This window comes from Taeniopygia guttata, chromosome 5 (assembly GCF_048771995.1).
Source record: "Taeniopygia guttata chromosome 5, bTaeGut7.mat, whole genome shotgun sequence".
Classification (NCBI taxonomy): domain Eukaryota; kingdom Metazoa; phylum Chordata; class Aves; order Passeriformes; family Estrildidae; genus Taeniopygia; species Taeniopygia guttata.
In genome coordinates this window covers 32,363,146-32,382,828 of record NC_133030.1, presented here as the reverse complement: position 1 = coordinate 32,382,828, position 19,683 = coordinate 32,363,146, and the positions used below count along the sequence as shown (strand labels likewise).

The 19,683-nt window shown below is 39.7% G+C and overlaps 1 protein-coding gene across 7 annotated transcripts in view; it reads right to left on the bottom strand.

Annotated features, from left to right (window-relative positions):
• The window catches only part of PLEKHH1 (pleckstrin homology, MyTH4 and FERM domain containing H1), a 54,053-nt gene that overhangs the window by 7,803 nt on the left and 26,567 nt on the right, over positions 1–19,683 (bottom strand). For all 7 annotated transcript variants that reach the window (XM_072930107.1, XM_072930105.1, XM_072930106.1 and 4 more), the window contains 16 exons: positions 17,565–17,643; positions 16,893–16,981; positions 16,235–16,385; positions 15,036–15,175; positions 14,264–14,374; positions 13,610–13,696; positions 12,492–12,653; positions 11,480–11,560; positions 10,391–10,570; positions 10,151–10,259; positions 9,160–9,272; positions 8,301–8,477; positions 7,381–7,478; positions 4,683–4,860; positions 4,124–4,279; positions 1,491–1,591 (listed from right to left, as the gene is read on the bottom strand). In XM_072930107.1, coding sequence (XP_072786208.1) covers positions 1,491–1,591; positions 4,124–4,279; positions 4,683–4,860; positions 7,381–7,478; positions 8,301–8,477; positions 9,160–9,272; positions 10,151–10,259; positions 10,391–10,570; positions 11,480–11,560; positions 12,492–12,653; positions 13,610–13,696; positions 14,264–14,374; positions 15,036–15,175; positions 16,235–16,385; positions 16,893–16,981; positions 17,565–17,643 — 2,012 coding nt within the window. The remainder of the gene's footprint in view (positions 1–1,490; positions 1,592–4,123; positions 4,280–4,682; positions 4,861–7,380; positions 7,479–8,300; positions 8,478–9,159; positions 9,273–10,150; positions 10,260–10,390; positions 10,571–11,479; positions 11,561–12,491; positions 12,654–13,609; positions 13,697–14,263; positions 14,375–15,035; positions 15,176–16,234; positions 16,386–16,892; positions 16,982–17,564; positions 17,644–19,683) is intronic.

Sequence of the window (19,683 nt, the reverse complement as noted above, 5' to 3'; positions counted from 1 at the left end):
CTAAATCAGTGTCATTCATCCCAATCAAGCACAGACAGGCAATATTTAAATTATGGCCTTCTCTGCTTATCATAGAAAAATAACTACCTCTACTCTACATGTATAAGCTTCTACGAGGCAGCCTTGTAGACCTGCCAGCTTGGATTTGACCACTTACACTGAAGGCTTATTAAAAAATGCTTCAGTTTGCTTCAGCAGGAAATAGGAGACCAAACTAGCAGACTTTGTTTAAGAAAACATGCTTGTAAATCAAAGCATCCTATTGTTTTGTCTTCCATTCATGCTTGGAATTTTTTTGACATTGCATAGCAAGGTTACTAGTTGGGGTTGAAGACACCAGCTTGGGGAATGGTTCCCAGAACTATTCCTCATACTTACAATCTACAGCACCTAATTCACATATTATTATTCATAATTTCAAGCTGCATCTATGGCTATAAATTCCACAATTCCACTACATGAGATATTAATTCCAGAGGATCTGTTTATTTATTTTTATGTCACTTTGAGATTAACTACACTATTAGTATGATATTGACCTTACAAATATCTTATCAGAGTCCTTGGTGTTAGAACAGTCCAGCCTTGGAAAGACTGTATCAAAACATCCTTGCTGTCTAGCCTATGCACATTCCAGCCCAACAAAATAATACTGCAAAGTTTCACTCCTGAAACAAATACAGCCTTCTGGGTCAAAAGCAGTAACTTCTGCTTTCACCTCTATTATACCAACTAACAAAGTTGACATAGATTTGTTTCCACCATTATAGTCAACAAAATCTTCATCTGTGCAATATTGAACTCTCTGTTCAGTTTTGGGGCAGTCTTTGTTTTGCCTGCTAAGAAATTCATTCCTTGTTCTCATCCAGCTCTTGATTTACTGTAATTCAGAATTCCTACCTGTATTATAAGTGATTAACTCATTCCAATTTTTGATTTAGATCTTTGCCTTTTACTTCCCTTCTCTACCATCTTTCATCATCTAATTTTTAATATTTCTTTCTTTATAAAGTTTGGACAGTGCTACTACATATCTCTTCCACAGCTCACATGATTTAGAACATCATTCTTGTATCCTTTTCATCTTTGTGATTGTTCACTTAATTGCAAGTTGTGGCATTCTTGTTTTCACTACTGATTTTTCCTCTAGATTTCTCTTCCTTTCACCTAACACATATTCTTCAATTGTGTTTTAGGATCTAGGTAAATGAAATTGTGCCAAGGATGCCTTATTGTGCTACAGCTAGTTGTTAACTCTTTTAAAGTCTATTTTGCTATTGCAAAATGGTTTGGGTTTTACCCCTAGACCGTATGCTTTTGTAAATATAACAGACAAAACCCATCACATCTCCTGTAGGATTTAACTGCATCGTAGCTAAAATGGTTTTGGCACCAATGATACTATAAATTACTGGTCATCTACACAGATATATGCAGTCTAGAATGTTTAATCAACAGCAGTAGTAAAGCCACTCAACAGAGAACAGTACCTGTTCTTATAGGTCAACTTTACAATTCTTGTGCCACCTTCATACTTCCCAGGATGCAATTCTTTTAAGGCTTGTTCCCATTTAGAAATGACATCACAGATCTTAAACAAATATCAAGGAGAGAAGAGACACAAACTTAGGTGAAATATATAGCCAAGGCTTGAGGGGAAAGCAAGTGAACAAAATATTTTGAAACACAGAAGATCAAGAAACAGACTGGATCAGCATAAACACAACTCAAAGTGACAAAACACATCCTTCTTCTATTACACAGTATGTAAAAATTAAAGCTTTCCAACTGAAAACTCCAGCTTTAACCTGCAGGGGCACACGTGAATTCTGGTCTGATAATAATTGTCATTGCTATGTCCACGTTAGCAAGCAGCAAAGCTCAGGAGGAACAGATCTGCACAGAGAAACACCCATTCCTAAGTCTCCATGCCCACACGAGTGACCTGAAAGTCCACTTCTATGTTGGATGACATATTCCAGTTCATGTTTCATGTAAAAAAGAATCACTTTCATGATCTCAGGTGACTCCTTAATGTGAGTCAAAGCATGGTTAATATGAATGATTGGTAGGTTCACTTCAAAAGTGCCCTCTTGAGCCAAACTCAAGCACTAACATCCTCTGAACAGCAGCAGAATGTGCATGGCTATACCAAACCCTTGGATGTGAATGTCCAAATTTTGGGAATGTTTGGTCCTAGATTCCAACCTTGTAACTCAGACATATTTTACATAATAACATGGCTTTTATTTGTTTTGGTTTTGGGTTTTTTTTTGTTCCATTCAGCTACTTCTGATTATTCTAGTCCTTTTACAAGTGGTCTAATGAAGGGGCCTACTTCTCTTTTGATAGCATCTCAATGAAAACAATGTGAACATAAGAAGCTACATGAAATTCATAATCAGATCTCTAAACCTCTCTTAAGCTGCTGAAATTTACTGGTTATTATTTACTTGCCAAGGCAAAGTGATGCCTTTGATTGTCTCAAGCTCCTTTGATTGTCCAAGCTGATACCTCATCTCTTCAGATGCTCCAATTACCAGCAAGGCTCCAGATTACCTGATCTATATCAGGCCATGAAAACAAACTATATAATTTGGCACTGTCTTGGTAGCTTCCTTTCAAACCATCTATTTAAAAGTTATTTGGTATCTTCTCACTCTGTTGCATAATGTGAAATTTTACACTGTGTAAAATTAATTGTTTAAGTTCCCTACAGTTATCAGGACCTCTTCAAAGTTGTTACTACAACTATTCCTCCATTGTCTCATTCATGGCAGCCAGCCTGCTCAATTAAGGCAGGCATTCAGCTGCAGCATGGGTAAAAATCTCCATATGAAAGTTACAGGTAATACTTTATCTGCTTTTTTTTCCCTTGATCTGAGGCCCAACACTCTTTCTTAAAGTGAAGCCATATTCAGTAGAGCTTTCTCTCCTAAGTACGCTTATCAATAATGAAAGCCTGAGTTACCTAGAGATAGCAAGGAGATACTTCATAATCCAACAGATGGAATTTATGCAGACATGCCAAAAGATTCACAGCCTAACATAAATTTGTCTCAAAAGTGTCACATTTGATGTCAGTTGTGATATCTGATCATGCTGGCTAGTTCAGTCATGTTTCAATTTTGTAGTCAAGACAAATTAAACTTTAATATGTGCTAAAATATGAGTTAGAGCTTTAAAAAAAATTGACCCATTTATCACCTACTAAAATAGATCTTTCTATTAAGAACTATATCAGATTAGGCTAGCTAATTATAGAATCATAGAATCATTTCATTTGAAAAAGACCTTTAAGATCAGTAAGCCTAATCATCAAGCCAGCACTGCCAAGTCCACCACTAAACCATGTCCCCAAGTGACACATCTACAGACCTTTTAAATACCACTAAGAGCAGTGACTCCACTACTTCCCTGGGCAGCCTGTTCCAATGCTTGCAAAACTCTTTCAGCAAAGTAATTTTACCTAATAGGCAATCTAAACCTCCCATGGAGCAACTCTGGGCTGCTTCCTCTTGTCCTGTCATTTGTTACTTGGGAGAAGAAACCAACTCCCATCTGGCTACAGCCTAATTTCAGGCAGTTGTAGAGAGCAATAAGGTCCCCCTGAGCCTCCTTTACTCCAGGCTGAAGAACCTCAGTTCCTTCAGCAGCTCCTCATCAGACTTACTCTCCAGACCTTCACCAGCTTTGCTGTCCTTCTCTGGACTTGCTCCAGCACCTCAACATCTCTCTTATTGTGAGGGGCCTAAAACGAGTGCAGAGTACAGGGAGGCAGTCACTTCCCTGGCCCTGCTGGCCACACTGATACAGGCCAGGATGTTATTTGCCTTCTTGGCCACCTGAGCACACTGCTGGATCATGTTCAGATGGCTGTTGACCAAGATCCTCAGGTCCTCTTCCTCTGAGCAGCTTTCCATCCACTATTCCCTCAGCCTGTAGGGCTGCATGGGGTTGTTGTGACCCAAGTGCAGGAATTAATATCTCAGTTGTGAATATTAATCTAGATAGACAATATCCAAGCTTATTTGATCTTAATTTATTAAGAGAGTTTTATTAACCATTTAGCAGTCCTTCAAAATGTATCCTAAAGGTAGCAGCAGAGGAGAAAAATAGATACCTTCATATTGCCAGGCAAACAATGTTCCAAATTCCTACCAGAAGGATCATCTGTGAACAGAGAAAATCCCATATGGGATGGCTTCCTCATTCCTGTTTCTTGATTCAGTCTCTGGATGAATTCATCAACAGTTGAGGAACCATCAAAACCTACAACCTGCAATGAAAGAGGACTTAACTGAGGATACAAGTGACTATTGATAGGTATCACAACTAATGAAGGTGGTTTCCTAGGGATTAGCATTTCAGGATTAACTGCCAGCTCCAGTGACAACACTTCTGTATTGTCTCCTTTCATATCACATTCTTTCCCATATTGAGACACTTCCAACATCTCTCCCTTTTTCTCAGCTACCTTTTCTTCCTAAGATCTGTAGAGCTAGGAGTGAATTCCTTTCACCTTCTTGGGAAATCAGCTAAAACAGCAAGGAGAAGCAGTGTTTATCACCCAATATGCATACTGGAGATATGTATCAATACCATGGTGCCACCCACCCACATGAGGGAGGCAGGTTAGGCACAGTCTAGTGCCCAGCAGAAAGGCAGCTGTGGTGGCTCACCTGGTAGGTTCCATTCATGAAGTGCACAGGGATGCTGAAGGGGAGGGAGTGGTGGTAGGGATTTCTCAGCAGGATGGACACGATCTCCATCCGGGAGGGCTTGGCTTCCCGCTCTCCAGCCTGCACCGTGCGGGCTACTGATCTCTGGCAGTAGATGGCATACTTGCCTATCTCACTCCTAGGCAAAGAGGGGGAGAGAACCACAAACGAGCTCCAAGTGCCATGTCCTCTTCTATTTCCCATGCCACGAAAACGCATTCCTCCCTCAAACTTTTGCTCAAGCACAGATACTTCTCTAAGCAGATCTACTGTTCATCTCAACAGACTAACAGCTCAAGTGAAAAGCTACAACACAAACCTGAGCTTCAAGGACCTGTAAAATTAAGGCAGACCATTGACTCTCCAAGAAACACAAGAGTATTCCCTGCTTCTATGTGGACTGGACACATACTGTCTTCTGTACCCTGTTGCCATCATAGTATCTGCAAAGTCCAGATAAATTCACCTTCAAACTTGCTGTTGTACCAGTGGAACTTAGTTACTATTGTGTCAAGTCCTGGTAAATAGTGAGTTGTATTACCTTGTGAGACTAATGCATTGCAAGCCGTGTTTATTAATTTACACAGCTGTACAAATCGTAAGTTTCCCTTAACCCTATCTGCTAACCAAGAGACTTGACAGAGATTCCAAGCAAGCTTAGATTTGTTGACAGTTCAATAAGGATAGGGATAGTTACTAAGATGATCAGTTTACTGTCTACTGAAGAGAGTGCTCTGTTGAACAGCATCAAAAAGATGTGTCTCTAAAGTCAAGCAGGAATGGTCAACTGCACCTTGCACAAAAATGTTAAGAATGCATATACTCAATAAGTTCTGAAATTGAAGGATTTACATGGATTTGTAACTGCTATCACTTTCCAGGGTAAAATAATTCCACTCAAGATGCCTTCAAGAGCTCAGGACATGATTAAATCTCCAGTTAAATCCCTGCAAGCAACATGGAAGTCAGGAGTTCTGGCTTTTCACTGTAGCAATATATTTCTCACCTCACCAGTAATGAACTTGGACAATATTCAGATAGAATAATCTTGCTTCATCAAGAAGCTGTTATGTCTGGTTTCCAGATGTTCCTAAGCCTGTGACTTCTCCCTTAGAACTCAGCCCCACTTTTCTTCCTCTCTTAAGAGGAAGAACACGGAGATCACCTTTCACAAAAAACAATACCTAGAATTAAGATCTATAATTCCTCTAATTAAGACCTTTTAATACCTAGAATAGATCTAGACCATAGGCATTTTGCAGTGTAAACATTCTAATGTCTTGCTTGCTTGTGAAACAGAGAAAGTATATCTAATTAACTGGTCAAGAAACACCTGTATCTACTCCATCCAAAGAGAGGTAAGTATTCCTAGAGCTAGGGAGAAGGAGCCATACTAAATCCCATTTAGCAACTGCTCCAAATATAAACTAAACTACAGATGAACATAGGTCCATTTTCATGTAATTTCTGGGGTTTTTTTCTAACCCTATTAATTGTTTCATAGCTGGATCATATAAATAAATTTCCTCTTTGTTTCTGCTTGGCATATATTTGTTCACAAAAGTGCTTTTGGGCAGACCATCAGCATAGTAGAGCTTGAAGCTGATGTAATAAATCAGTTTCATACAGCCCAGCAAATCCTTATGAAATTCAACAGTCTCCAACACTAGAGCAGCTCCACTAATGAGTTGAATGGACCCATCTAGGAGCTGGTAATACACATGTTTGAAGAGATGGTTCCTAGTACTAGATAAAAGATCCCTAACATATTGTCTGAGCAAATAGAGAGAGAACCTGAACACTGTTGAGTGCCCAATACCTGTATTTTTGCTTTTGAGAAGAAATAGCAAATGTGAGGCAACAGTTAAGAAAATAAAATACTTAATAGGAATACACATTTCCTTTGCAGTGCCAAGAGACTTTTACCTTGAGTTCAATGGCAGATTTAGGTTTCTTAATTGAATATGACTATTTGTTTGAAAGGATTTTTTACTTTTACTCTTTTACTTTTGTCTTAACCACATTGTATTTTTGCAGCAGACAACTAGACATCTCTAGCTGTGACCTCCCCACTAAAGACACAGTGAGATACACTGAAGACCAGATCACCATGGAAACAAACAAAGAGCACAGCATGAACAATGGAGAACAACTTCTCGCTGTTACCATAGCTACACACCAAAGAGCTAAGAGAAAACAGTACTAGCATATGTTTCAGGTTTGTCTTTCCTAACTTTTTATGGTTCCCTGAGATGTTTTATGCCTCACTTTTGTTCTGTCACTTTGCCTGCTAACCTGACAGCAGAATGTAATCACCTACAATTTGAGTAATTCATTCCAAGTAATAACTTTAGTCTGTCTTTCTGTCAATAAAAGAAAGTAGCTACATAAGCAAAAAACTTTCCAACTCTCCAGTAGCTCCAGTTATATCTACAAAACGTTCTTTTGCTAGTATAGGTTACTTTTGTGAACTAGCTTCATCTAAATAACAAATTATTGTGAATGGTTGAAATGGTACAGCTTTATACTACTGGGAACCTTCTGTCCTCCCTCTCATATGTATTTGCAGGTGTGTGCTCCAGAATTGCTCCCCTCTTTCTCTGCAGTGGGTGCAAGAGGCAGTCAGCTGAGCAGAATGAAATGCTGTTGCAGTCCTTACCTGGGGTCTGCATGTCGCTGCAAGTGCTGTTTGATGTACCAGAGGAAGTGATGCTGAGGCAGGAACAGAGGAGCACATAAAGCCAGCAGCTGCCAGCACTGTGAATGCAAAACTGGACATCACTCTTGGTCTGTACTTCTTACCTCTTGTATTTTATAGAATACTACAGCCAAAATTATGGACAGTGACTAGTGCTTTTTGGAGTGACCCTTTCTGGATGTGTAGTTCAAGATGTTTCAGAGGCAGTAATGGTCAGACTGGATCTTCATTATCTCAATCTGGACTCTGAGAAGACTTCTATATGATTGGCTACTTCTAAACATTTTGGCTTCCAAAAATTTTAGTGTAACCACAACTGAGTCAACAATTAAGACTTAAATTAATCCTATATAAGAGAAAATCATAACAAAAAAAGCACTGGGAAATTTTATTTCAAATTAGATCTGTTATTATTCAACCTGATTTTAATGTCTCACTTGAGCTGGGAATATTGTAATCACATATGTGCATTCATGCTGTAACTAATTAATTTTATTTACCCAACAATTACAGTGCAAAATTCAGATTTCATGTTTAATAGTAATATTCATGACTTGTATGCTGTTAATTATCTAAAATGCAGAACAAAATGAATACCCTATGACAGTTATAGCAAGACAACACAAGCTATGAAGTTTGATTCTGAATATAGTCTGAATAGACTATTTGCAAGTGGTAAACAGTTACATTTAAACTAAAATTTATTTTTCAAGTAGTTATATTCTTAGTGCTCTTTGCAGATCAGTGCTGAGATTCTCTTTCCCCTAGCACACTTTAGCATAAGCACTATTTTAGGAGAACCAGTCCAATAGCTACTAATTAAAAACATGGGATTAAATGGGAAGTTTTTGCAGAGTGGCACTAAATAAGGAGGAACTGACCTGAATGAGTGAGTGGTTCTGCGGTTGTCGGCAGCTGGTCTGTTTGACGAGCTGACAGTAGATTTCATTCTGCAGCTCTGTATGTGTCAAGCACACCTGCAGTGCTGTCTGGGCAAGTGACACATGGTAATCAATAGAGGACGCCTCCACAGGAACGTTGATGAACAGCTGACAGGACTGTGAAAGGATAGAAGTTAGTCAATGCCACAGATATAGCAACTTTCTCTGGTACTTTCCAGGCCAGGTTCACCAAATGTATTTATTAACTTACAGGTGGTTAATAAATAACCTTGAGAGAGGGAAGAGAGTCAATACTTAATTCCTATTCCTCCTTCCTTAGTTATGGCAACCAGAAAATTTACTCAAACTCCCCTGGTCTAAGGAACTTACAAGTCAGCAAAAGAATTGAGGGGAAAATGTGCTTCCTGCCTTCCATGCCTGTGTTTTACCTTGTTCACACTGTCCAGTCTCATTCCTGATCTTATACTTGGAGAGTGCAAAAGTGTAATCTCCAGCAGCTTCACCACTGGTCTTACTGAGACAACTGAGTTTGCCAGGGAATTGTTTCTGTTTCCTTCAATCCAACTATTGAGAGCCAAAAGGAAGACAAAGCTAACCTTGAAGCATAAAGTCTGTGGGAAGCATTACTTCTAAGCCCAGATTCTGCACAAGAAAAGTTAAACCTCCAAAGAATAAATGACATTTAAAATCCAACAGTTCTCTTGAAACTAAATTAACCAGCAGGCCTGTCTAAAGCAACTTATAGTGAGAGTAAATGTTGTACAACATGACCAAATAATGTTACTGTCCCAACAACAGAGCAAAATAAGTGAAAACCATGTAATGTCCCTTTAAATACCTTAAAAAGTTTCAGGGCTTCAGTCTGTAGAGCCTCTGATGGCAGAGTAGTGAGGGATGTGTGCAACCCATCTTTACTGTAGCACAACATAGGATGCTTCCACAGAGGAGAATCTGATGTAGCAGATGGGCAAAAACATGCAGTGTCAGAAACAGGAGAGAAAGAACAATATCCATGTCGACAAGGAGCCTTCCTGAGATGGCAAAACACCCAAGGAAGCAGCACTGCACTAGGCCACATTGTCTTTGGTGACACTTCACTGATTTCAGCAAAGCCCACCATGGATAAGGAGTCACCAGCATCATTAGTTATCAGCAAAAATATTGGCATCCTCAGTCCTGCTACATCAGAGCTTCTCATCAGCTGGATTCTGGTGAGAAGCCATTCAGGTGTGTGTTCAAACCAGAAACACAAACCCTGCCAGGCAACTGCCTGCAATGGGGGTCTTTGTTTGTGCAAGTCACTATTCAACAGGAAGCAAGGTTCATGTATGGGTCCAGAATACGTAAGTACAAGAAAAGGGTTTTAAATATGAATGCAGATGTTAATATATATTTGAGAACATCGAGCATAAACATAAATGCATGAGCAGGTATCAAAGATGAGGATGGATGTATGTGTAAAGGTTTATATGTGCAGACAGAGAAATAGATGGGAGGGCAAGTGTGTTTGAGTTGTTTAAAGAAAAGAGCATGTCTTTTTATGGTCAAGATTTCCTGGAAAGGAAAATCAAGACCAACAAAGACAGGAAAAAATTAAAGCACCAGTTCTTTATTTTAATTTGAATTACTGTTACAGATATTTCAGAGGCTTTGATAAATGATGTGACAATGTGATGGACTTGTCTGAGAACAAGGGGAGAAGGACACTATACCATATGATATACTACTGAGAAATCCCCTTCCATCACCTTTGACCAGATTACACTGGGAATTAAAATTATTCTTCCTTATGCTTTGCTACCATGGAAGAGTTTGTGGTGCTTACTTACTAGGGTCTCCATCTGCATCCAATAGTTTTCCAATGAGTTGTTCATATGACGTGCCCACTGTGGCATTACTGCTACCAGCTGCAACAGTCAGATGGTACAGCCAGGTGTTCTAGGCATAAGGATGAGAACAGGAGGAGTCAATTCAGACCTGTCTTCTACAAACAGGTTAAGCCTGTATGGCCCATTTGCTCATTGTTATCAAAAGACTCTTCCTCTCCAAAAAAAGATTGCTTTTTATACCTTCTCCTGTTTGGTGCGGATAAGTAAATATGTGGGACTCTGGTCCTGTGGGTGAATTGCCAATGTACAGTGGGATGAGAGAAGTCCTCCACCAGTAGATTCATAATCTTCATCAGAGTCACAGGAACGGTCTACTTCTTCCACCTTGGAGTCACGCAGAGGCAGATGCCCTAAAGGACACTATGAAGAGCAGAAGCACATTAGATAAATGTAACTCAACTCCCAGTATGGACCAGGAACACTGGGAAAGAAAAGACAAGTAAAAATACTGACAGTTCTGTAAAACAGAAGGAATAAAATAATTCAATGTTTAGCTAATGTAATCTTGTACTTCTAGAGAATCTCTTTTTTTCATAAAGTACTTAAAAAATGTATCACTACTTTTATTTTTTTGGGAGAGCATCTACAGGTCAGAGTGAGACAATGCAAATAAAAAGAGTTTTTTCCCCAAAAGATACTGCTTTCTTCCCATTACACTTGAGGGTCAGTTGCTTAGTATTTTGAGCCACTGTTTTCTGACCTTGGTCAGACTTTCTGCTTGCTACTGGAAAAGAAATACTTTGAAAATTTCTTAAGCAGTTAGATTCAGACAAAAGAGAGGATATCTGCTGTGCTAACTCTGAAGGTTAATCCAAAATATGAGTCACAGTATTTTTTGATATTCTAAAACTTGGGGTTTGACATCTCCAAGACAAAGTAATGGACTATTGGGCAAGGTGTCCAGAAATGGAAGCACATTACACTGATTACCTCCCTCTTCCCAGAATGTTGATGCTATCTGTTTTCATGATGGTAATGTGGGATCTATCAGCTGCTGTATAGAAGTCTGCTCAGAAGGCTACACAAGACTAAATGCAGCAAGTGAGGAACAAGATACAGATCTCAGAAAGAGCAATAATTTGCCTTTTAAGTCTGCTCTCATTTAAGCTTAAAAAAAAAATCGGGGAAATACTGATTCTCTTTGTGGAACAGGTGCTGCTGTAGGAGAAGTACAACCAAGAGAGAGAATTGAGACACAGAAGCAGTAAAGAAAAGTTCATAAGAAATGGGAAAGGAGGGTTCAAGAATAAAAGGAGAAAAAGGAATTACCTTATCTTCATGATTTCGATAGTAGTAGAAAGTTTTTCCAATCAGTGCGCACCAGACCAACTTAGAGTGACCATGCTTGACCTGTGAGAAGGACAAAAACATTCATGCTTTTATTATCAGCAGTATTGCTAGAATTACTTTCTAGGACTTCAATTTTCAATTCAACTCTCCCTTAATACTTTACATATATTTTTTGTTTTATGCTAATATAAGCTCCTCTCAAAACATACAGGGCACCCCTTCAAAAAGTACATCCCACCCAAGAACATAGGACATGGGTGCTTATGAAAATGGGTCTAAGATTTTGTGAAGTGTTTTACTCATTCATAATAACTTATAATTTCTCTATACTGATATACAATATTAAGGGTTTTAAAGATTATAAAAACAAATCAGCTCATCTCAGCAAGAAAAGACCAGTCAGCCTGGTCTAGACAGCTATTTCCTACTGCAGATGAATAGCCTTCAGATGCAGGTTGTCATTAGCCTTGAAACCTGACAAAAACTACCTTCAAATATTCACAGTAACTTGCAATGTCAAACTAATTTATGGAAATGATATAAAGAATAAGAATTTTCTGCCATTGTACTAATGCACCTACAGTCTATTATGACAGAACTAAGTGCTAACCTAGAACCACACAAGCCATTTTTTTAAACTCTCCTGTATGACCAAGTTAAAGATCAATGAAATGTGACATTCAACAACATTGATTTTTTTATACTATGACATGCTGTGAATTCTGCTGAAGAAAAGCATACATAAGGCAGATATTTGTTATTACTTACTACTTGCCAGTCAGTTCCTTTCAGTACCCTTGTTCGTCCTATCCCTTATCACTTATATAAATGTTTTACTCTGAAACACAGAAATCTACAGCCACTTTTCCTTCTTTCCCTACTCTTACAGAGAGTATTAAAATACTACTTTTTTGCTCACATTTGCTGTGCAAACCAAGAAGCTGTTACACTGTCAATTCTGAGCTAAACAAAATATGAAATACTATTTTACCTTGGTGAGCCAGCCTTTCACAGTAGGTTTAGCATCACTGTGAGGAACACCAACAGGACTGCTCACTTGTACTCTCAGGATACTCTGTAGGACATGAATCCATTCCTCCAGGATGTTGGGAGAGTCTGCTGTCAGGAAGTATGTTCTCTTTTCCGTCACAAGCTGGAAGGAAAAGGAGTGAGAAAGTACACAGCTGCACACCCAAAAATCGTTTATTTAGTTGATGAGTTTCTTTATCCCATAAAGACTTTTTTTTGGTCATTCAGGAGAGATATTTTTGAGGGTAAGAGAAAATGAAAAAACAAAACTCAGATGAATGAAATTCTCATAGGTTTTCTTGCTGTTTCTGTTGGATACTGTGGCTTTGCATCCTCTCTCGTGCTTTCTTTTTTTCTCAGTGCTGCTGCTAGTTTTTAATTTTAAAGGTGACTACATAAATGTGGAGTTTTGCTGCCTTCACTTTGTATTTCATTTTGCCTTCATTACCCTGAGACCGAGAGGAAAGATGCTATAAGTCTAATAGTAGTAGGCCTTAGTAACTTCAGTTCCATAAGGGCAGAAGGTAGCTCACAAGCTAGGCCATGTACCTTTCAAAGTAGAAAAGAAACTTTAATGCTGCCTTTCTAATTAAGTCAATAATGATTAAAAAGTGAACCCAGTGATGGGCTAACTTCTAATACTTTAGAAGTCAAATTCTAAAAGGAATCAACTATTCAGATGGTTTTTTAGATCATCCTGGCATGTAAAGTCAGGCTTGAGATCTGTGAGAGAAGTCTTTCAGAAAGATCCTAGGTACTAGCTGATTTTAATTGTCTTAAGAATTGTCTTCCCCCACAGATTTCAAACTCTAACTCCTGCAAAAAAAAGGAAAGCATTATGGTGTAAAACAGGACAAAAATAAATACTATTTTTTTTCAGTTTCAAAAGGGTGTATTTGGGTTACAATTTAGCTCTTTCCTCATTATTAATTAGACTAACTGCCTGTTTTGTGCCAGGAAACAGACACCAGATAAAGTTAGCTCATATAAATTGAGACACACAGTACCATTCAGTCTGAATTAAGTCCTCCCTCACCCAGCTGCTGAGTGTATGGTTATGTGCAGGATAAAAAAACCTACCTGGAATGTTTGGGACCCTTCACCCCTGACAATTTGGCATGAAGAATTCAGTTCCAGCTGCCCTTGTGGTTTGCGGATAACATCACTCTGAAGAAAGAAAAGCAAACAATTTTTTCAGTAGGAAACCTCAGATGGGTCTTAGATTACTTAAATACAGCATAATAAGCACATGCAGGTTGGAGTTTGCAGTTGTGAGCTGGAAAGGACAGCCTAAGGCTGCCAGGTGAAATACGAGACTGTGTGATCCCATTGCAAAAGTCTCCTCAATAGTGGCAGACAATATAATAAGAGCAGTGCTAATAAATGCTGTCTTTTGGAGTTCAGATTGGACATTATGATTAATAAAACAAAAGCAAGCCCAAACAAACACCAACAAACCAAACCCTTTCTAAGAGGGAAGGCAGTACAACACACAATAGGTACCAACATGGTGGCTGAATTTCTACCTTCAGAAGTTTTCAATATTCAGCTAGACACTTGTTAAATGACAAGTTTATTAATAATAACTTTGTTCTTCATTTGATGCATACAGTGAATTTTTATAATGTTTGTAATGCTTTTCAAAACAGAGACATGTCTAACCAAAAATGTTTTTCCAGTATATTAAATTTCTCTGTGCCTCTAAAGGGGAGGAAATGTATCCCAGTGACTTACCGGGGACTTGTAGTACATGATTTGTCTGTTTCTGAGCACAAACCATCGTCTTTTCCACGCCTTCACCTGGCTGCCCATTTTCAGCAAGTAGCCTGATTTCTCCATGGGTTCCTGGAGGACAGAGGAAAGGGGGGAGGAGGTTATCTTGCAGCTCTCAAAATACAAATGAAAGTATGCTGAAATTAAGCCCAGCTATTTGCTGCATCTCCATAATTTTCTGCTTTGTTTAGTAGCAGCCCTCAAAGATCATTTCACTGATTGTTTGATGCACTGTAAACTTACTTATTTTCCTATTGAGGCACTGATTTTCCAAATAAAAGTGAAGGTTGTCTCTATGCCATGATTAGACTCCTATTCCTTGTCTGTTTGATCTCTTATATTGAAGAGTACAGACTTTAATTCTGCCCAGTTTGAGGTTTCTTTCCTTCCTCTTTTCTTCCTCCAAATTTCCAAATTTATTTTGTCCCAAAAGTGTAAGGCCATCATTAAAGTAGAATACAACTACAGGAAACTAGTACAATTAGTTACAACTAGATCACCAACCCTTGATGTTTATACTTTTAGCAAACTACATAAAAAAATTGCACTTCTTCTGAAGCACCAGATGGTGTCTTTTGATACCAATCAGCTGGACCAATAGCCCAGTCTGTTAGAGCTTCACTTTGCAGGGGGATTACTGAATATCCTGTAGTTATACTACTCTCTTTTAAGGCCAAGGCTCTGTTTGTACCTCTTTGCAAGTGTAACACAGTAGCTACAGTGCAAGCCTTACAGAGCAGATTCCACCATCAGTGGAATAGGAAGATGTTCGTTGTAGCTTGTGTTCTGGCTCTGAATAGTCACCATCCAAGGAGTAGGCATCAGGAGGGATGGCATAGTCACTCTCGGAGCTCAGTGAGGACACAGATACACCTGTTCAAAATAAAGGAAGGAATGAGAGTCATGGCTAGACAAAAGCATGCTCTGAATATTGTACACTCCAAAAACATTTCTGCATTCACCATTAAGGCTTTTTTTTTTGGTTCAGAACAACAAATCAGACTTGGGAAACTCAAACTCCACTAACATGACTTCTGAGGCCTCTTTTTATTTCCCTAGGAAGACAAGTAATAAAAAGTGAGTTTTGAATTCTAACAATGAAATAAATTTATTGCTGAATAAAACCAGATTAAAAAAATATACCAAAAAAATCAAAAAACTTCATCTGTCATCTGAAGGAGAGACAGCTTGTTTTCATCTGGGGGCATCCATTATAAAGCCTCAACCCCCTCTGATTTCAGCTAAAGAAAAGACTTCTTCACTAGCAACAGGGCTTTGCTTTCTGTGAATCTTTTACCATAGTTACATGGCAATGCACAGGCACATCTGCCAATGCATCACAACAGAAGTTAAGATTATGAAGTACAACTCTATTTTAGAGACAACCAACAAAATTTGGTTGTCTCTAAAATAGAGTTGTATTTCACATAGTCTCTGTGATAACAAAAATTCCATGCAACTTCCATTCAAGTTTAGCCCTCCCAGCAGGCAAGAAAAATAGTCCTAATCAGGATTCAAAATAACTGACAGCTCTCAAAGATAGGCGAGATGTACTTACTGGTCAAGAAATTACCAGTCAATGACAAAGACAAAAAAGCACTTTCTGTACTGTGTCAGTACTAGCTTGGTTCCAAGGAGAAGCCACAGCAAAGGTATGGATGACTGGATATGGGATGGATTTGGGAGGGCAATCCTTCCCACAATCTTAGTTTAGCAATTGCCTGAATGGAACTCTATTAGCAGTAAAAATCATCTACAGGAACAGATTTCTATCATCAACTGTTTCTACTGTTGATGTCTGCACACATTCTGGGAGAACTCCTTGTAAGCAACACTCTGGCTGAGCATTTGCCTGTCACTGATGATGCTGCTCAGGACATCTTGGCTCTGATGAAGAGTTCATCCTGCCCAGTAGCAATACTCCCACTTTACCTCTCTTCACAGCCCGAGGGCTGCCTGGCATGCTAGCTTTCCTGGTCTCACATCCAGCAGTAGAAGTCCTGAAGCTGGCATGGGAGCCACAGTCATCATCAGAGCCTGAAGACTCATCTAAGAAAGGCACATTGCTGATCTGTGTGGCTTTCTGGAAAACAGACCTGAATGGTTAGTGTGTGAGAGAAGAGTTTCCTCAGGACAGCCCCTTCTCAATCAAGAGACAGAGCAATGCATGCCCTTAATTACCGCATTGCCTTGCCCACTTCTGCCCCAGGGTTCTTCAGTTCCTCCCCTTCTAGTCTGAGAACTTCCAAGCTGGACTCTCCAGTCTGATCTGTTTGGACCTCCTCTGGTTACACCCTCCTACTCTTCCACAAGCCTTATGTTCCATTTCATTCCTTAGGCTACACCCACTGTCACCTCAAGGTTTCATAGTGCACACTGCAAATTCCTGGACCAAAACTTGTTGCAATGTTCTGTGTTCTTAAATATATTTAACATTTGCTACTCTTTCTGCATTCTTTTGATGTCCAGTTCTTCCTGACATTCTCTAATCTTCTTTCCTTTACTGCACAGTTCCATCCTGTTTTGTCTCAAATTACTAGCAGCCCTGGACCATGCTTTCCACAACAGGAAAAGTGAGGTAACTCCTTACCCCCTTCAGCGTAGTGTAGACTGGCACCGTGACATTTCTGTAGATGAGATAGGTAAATGGCCCAGAAGTTGAACACGAGAAATTGGAAACTGGGGAAATTCAGAGAGAAAGCAAGGGAGCAAATAATACAAACTGGTGAAAAGGAGGAGGTTTTAATGGATAAGCACATGGAGAACTGTCATCCTGGAGAGTCTGGCTTCAGAAAGGCCAGGAGATGCATTATTAATGCCATACAATTCCTAGAGAGAGCTGCAATGTTCCCTCCATTTAGTCTGTAAGACACCTTACCCACCCAGTCCTCCCCATGGGACAATGGCAATCTGGTGTACCCTGTACAAACAGAAAAAAAGCCCTAAAAGGCAAAGGTGATGGGTGAATCAGAAGAGTAAAAACAGGCCACAGACACGCAACAGTAGAAGACTAGCTGCAAAACTGATGGAGGAGATAATGGAATCCCTGAAGATGTCCCTGAATGTAGAGGCACAAACAGCCCAGCACCAACCATCCCCAAAATCAGGTATTATCCTCCTCCTTTCCTTTATCGAGGCTATCTATGAATCAAATTTACTTTGAAAACAGGCAAGGAAATAAAGAAATGTGAACAGCCAGAAGCTCAGGTCCCACACTGTCACCATGAACTCCCTTTAAAGATTGATCTAGTCCAGAACTTACAGCAGCTGGAAGTATCATTCCCCATGGCCACTTCAGACAGCCTCATGCCAGACTTGGCCACGGCATAGATTCGGCTCTCCTGGAACAATAATATCATGAACAACAGTGACTAGGCAAAAATGTAATTCTTACCAACAGAAATGCCCATGCCACAGAATCACACCACAGTCACTCCTTTGGGCAGAAGGGTGGGGCTTTCTAACAAAGATAGCTGAATTCCACCATATGTTGTGTGAATGACCATTAATGGAAGCATGTTACTGTGTGCAAATTCCCAGCTACAGAGGTGACATCCTACTGTATCACACTTTGGAAAGAGATGGGTTTTTTTCCAAATTATTAACAATGCATTAAAATTAATTAAGAACAGCCCTATACCAGAACAATTAATTGAGTCATCAGCTGCAAAGGATGCCCATTCCTTGATAAGGGAATGAAGGAAATGCCTGGAATGATCTTAATAAGCCTTTGTTTCAGTTACAACAACATACAGAGCTTTCAGTTCAAAGGATCTCAAAGTGCTTCATGAATTGATAAAAATTCCAGAGGGGGAACCCAACTCTCTATCTAGATGCAGAGTTGACTAAGACATCAACTAGTGTCATATGGATAAACCCCAAAGCTAGGAAACCTCTTGGTGCTCCTTAAAGCATACAAGCAAAAGTCACTATGAAATAACATACATAATACATATACATGAAAGCGCCTAAGATTGCAAAGTCAAGTACACCAAAAAATTTATAAGACATAAGAATTAACAGTGACTGCTTGACTTTGCAGTATCAGTAAATCATTTGTTGGCCCATGCCTTTAAAAAATAAAATGAAAACAGAATTGTCTCTTTTGATACTACATTGATTTCTACCAGGTTTGTCAGTTTGGCCTGTTTAGGAACCTGGTTGATGGAGTCCCTTGGGAGTCAGACTTGATGGACAAAGAATCCAGCAAGATTGAACATTCTTCAAGAGGGAAATCTTTAAGGTGCAGGAGCAGGTCAACCCCATGTGTTGAAAGATGAAACAATGAGGAACACCAGCCTGTCTGATCAGAGAGCTTTGGCTGAACTCAAAGTTTGTAATCTTTAGATGAAGGGACAGGTGACTCAGGAGGGCTACAAACACACTATGAAGTTATGCAAGCAAAAAATTAGGAGGACCAAAGCCCAACTAGACCTTCACCTGGGTACTGCAGTAAAAGACAAGAAAAGACTTCTATAAATACATTAGAAACAAAAATAGAATCTCCATCCTTCATTGGATATGAGTGGGAAACAGTGACAAAGGATGAGGAAAAGGCAGAGGTACTCAATGCCTGCTTTGTTCAGTCTGATGGTAAAACCAGCCATTCTCCAAGCAGCCAGCCCCCTGATCTGGAAGACATGGATGGGGAGCAGAATGAAGCCCCCATAAGCCAAGGGGAAATGCCCAGTGACCTGCTTTGTGACCTAGACACACACAGGTCTGCAGGGCCAGGTGGAATCCACCCAAAGGTCCTGAGGGAGCTGCCAGAAGAGCTCACTGAGCCACTGCCCATCAGTTACCTGCAGCCCTGCTCACCCAGGGAGGTCCCAGGTGACGGGAACCTGGCAAACGTGGCACCGTCTACAAGGGCCAGAGGAGGACCTGGGAACTACAGGCCTGTCACCCTGACCTTGGTGCTGGGCAAGTTCATGGAGCAGACTATCCTGAGCACCATCACACAACACATGCAGGACAGCCAGGGGACCAGGCTCACACAGCATGGGTTTGTGAAAGGCAGATCCTGCTTGACCAACCTGATCTCTTTCCATGACAAGTGACCTGCTCAGTGGATGAGTAGAAGGCTGCTTTTTCCACCCTAAACAATTCTAGGACTAAAAAACAATTAATCTATCTGACTCAGAAGTAACTAAGAAAAAACAACAGGACAAGTATATTCACTTTACCAAAGGTTTTCACAAAATTTTCCTAACAGCAGGAGAATATCATGCGATAGGAATGCTGAGATTTAATCCATGTATCTATTCTAGTATCCATAGCTTTTTCTCCATCTGGAGCTATCTGGTCTCGTCCACTGCTTTTAGGATTCATTTTTCTACCTTAAACATATGACAACAGAACTAAGGATTAACTTTTGATGA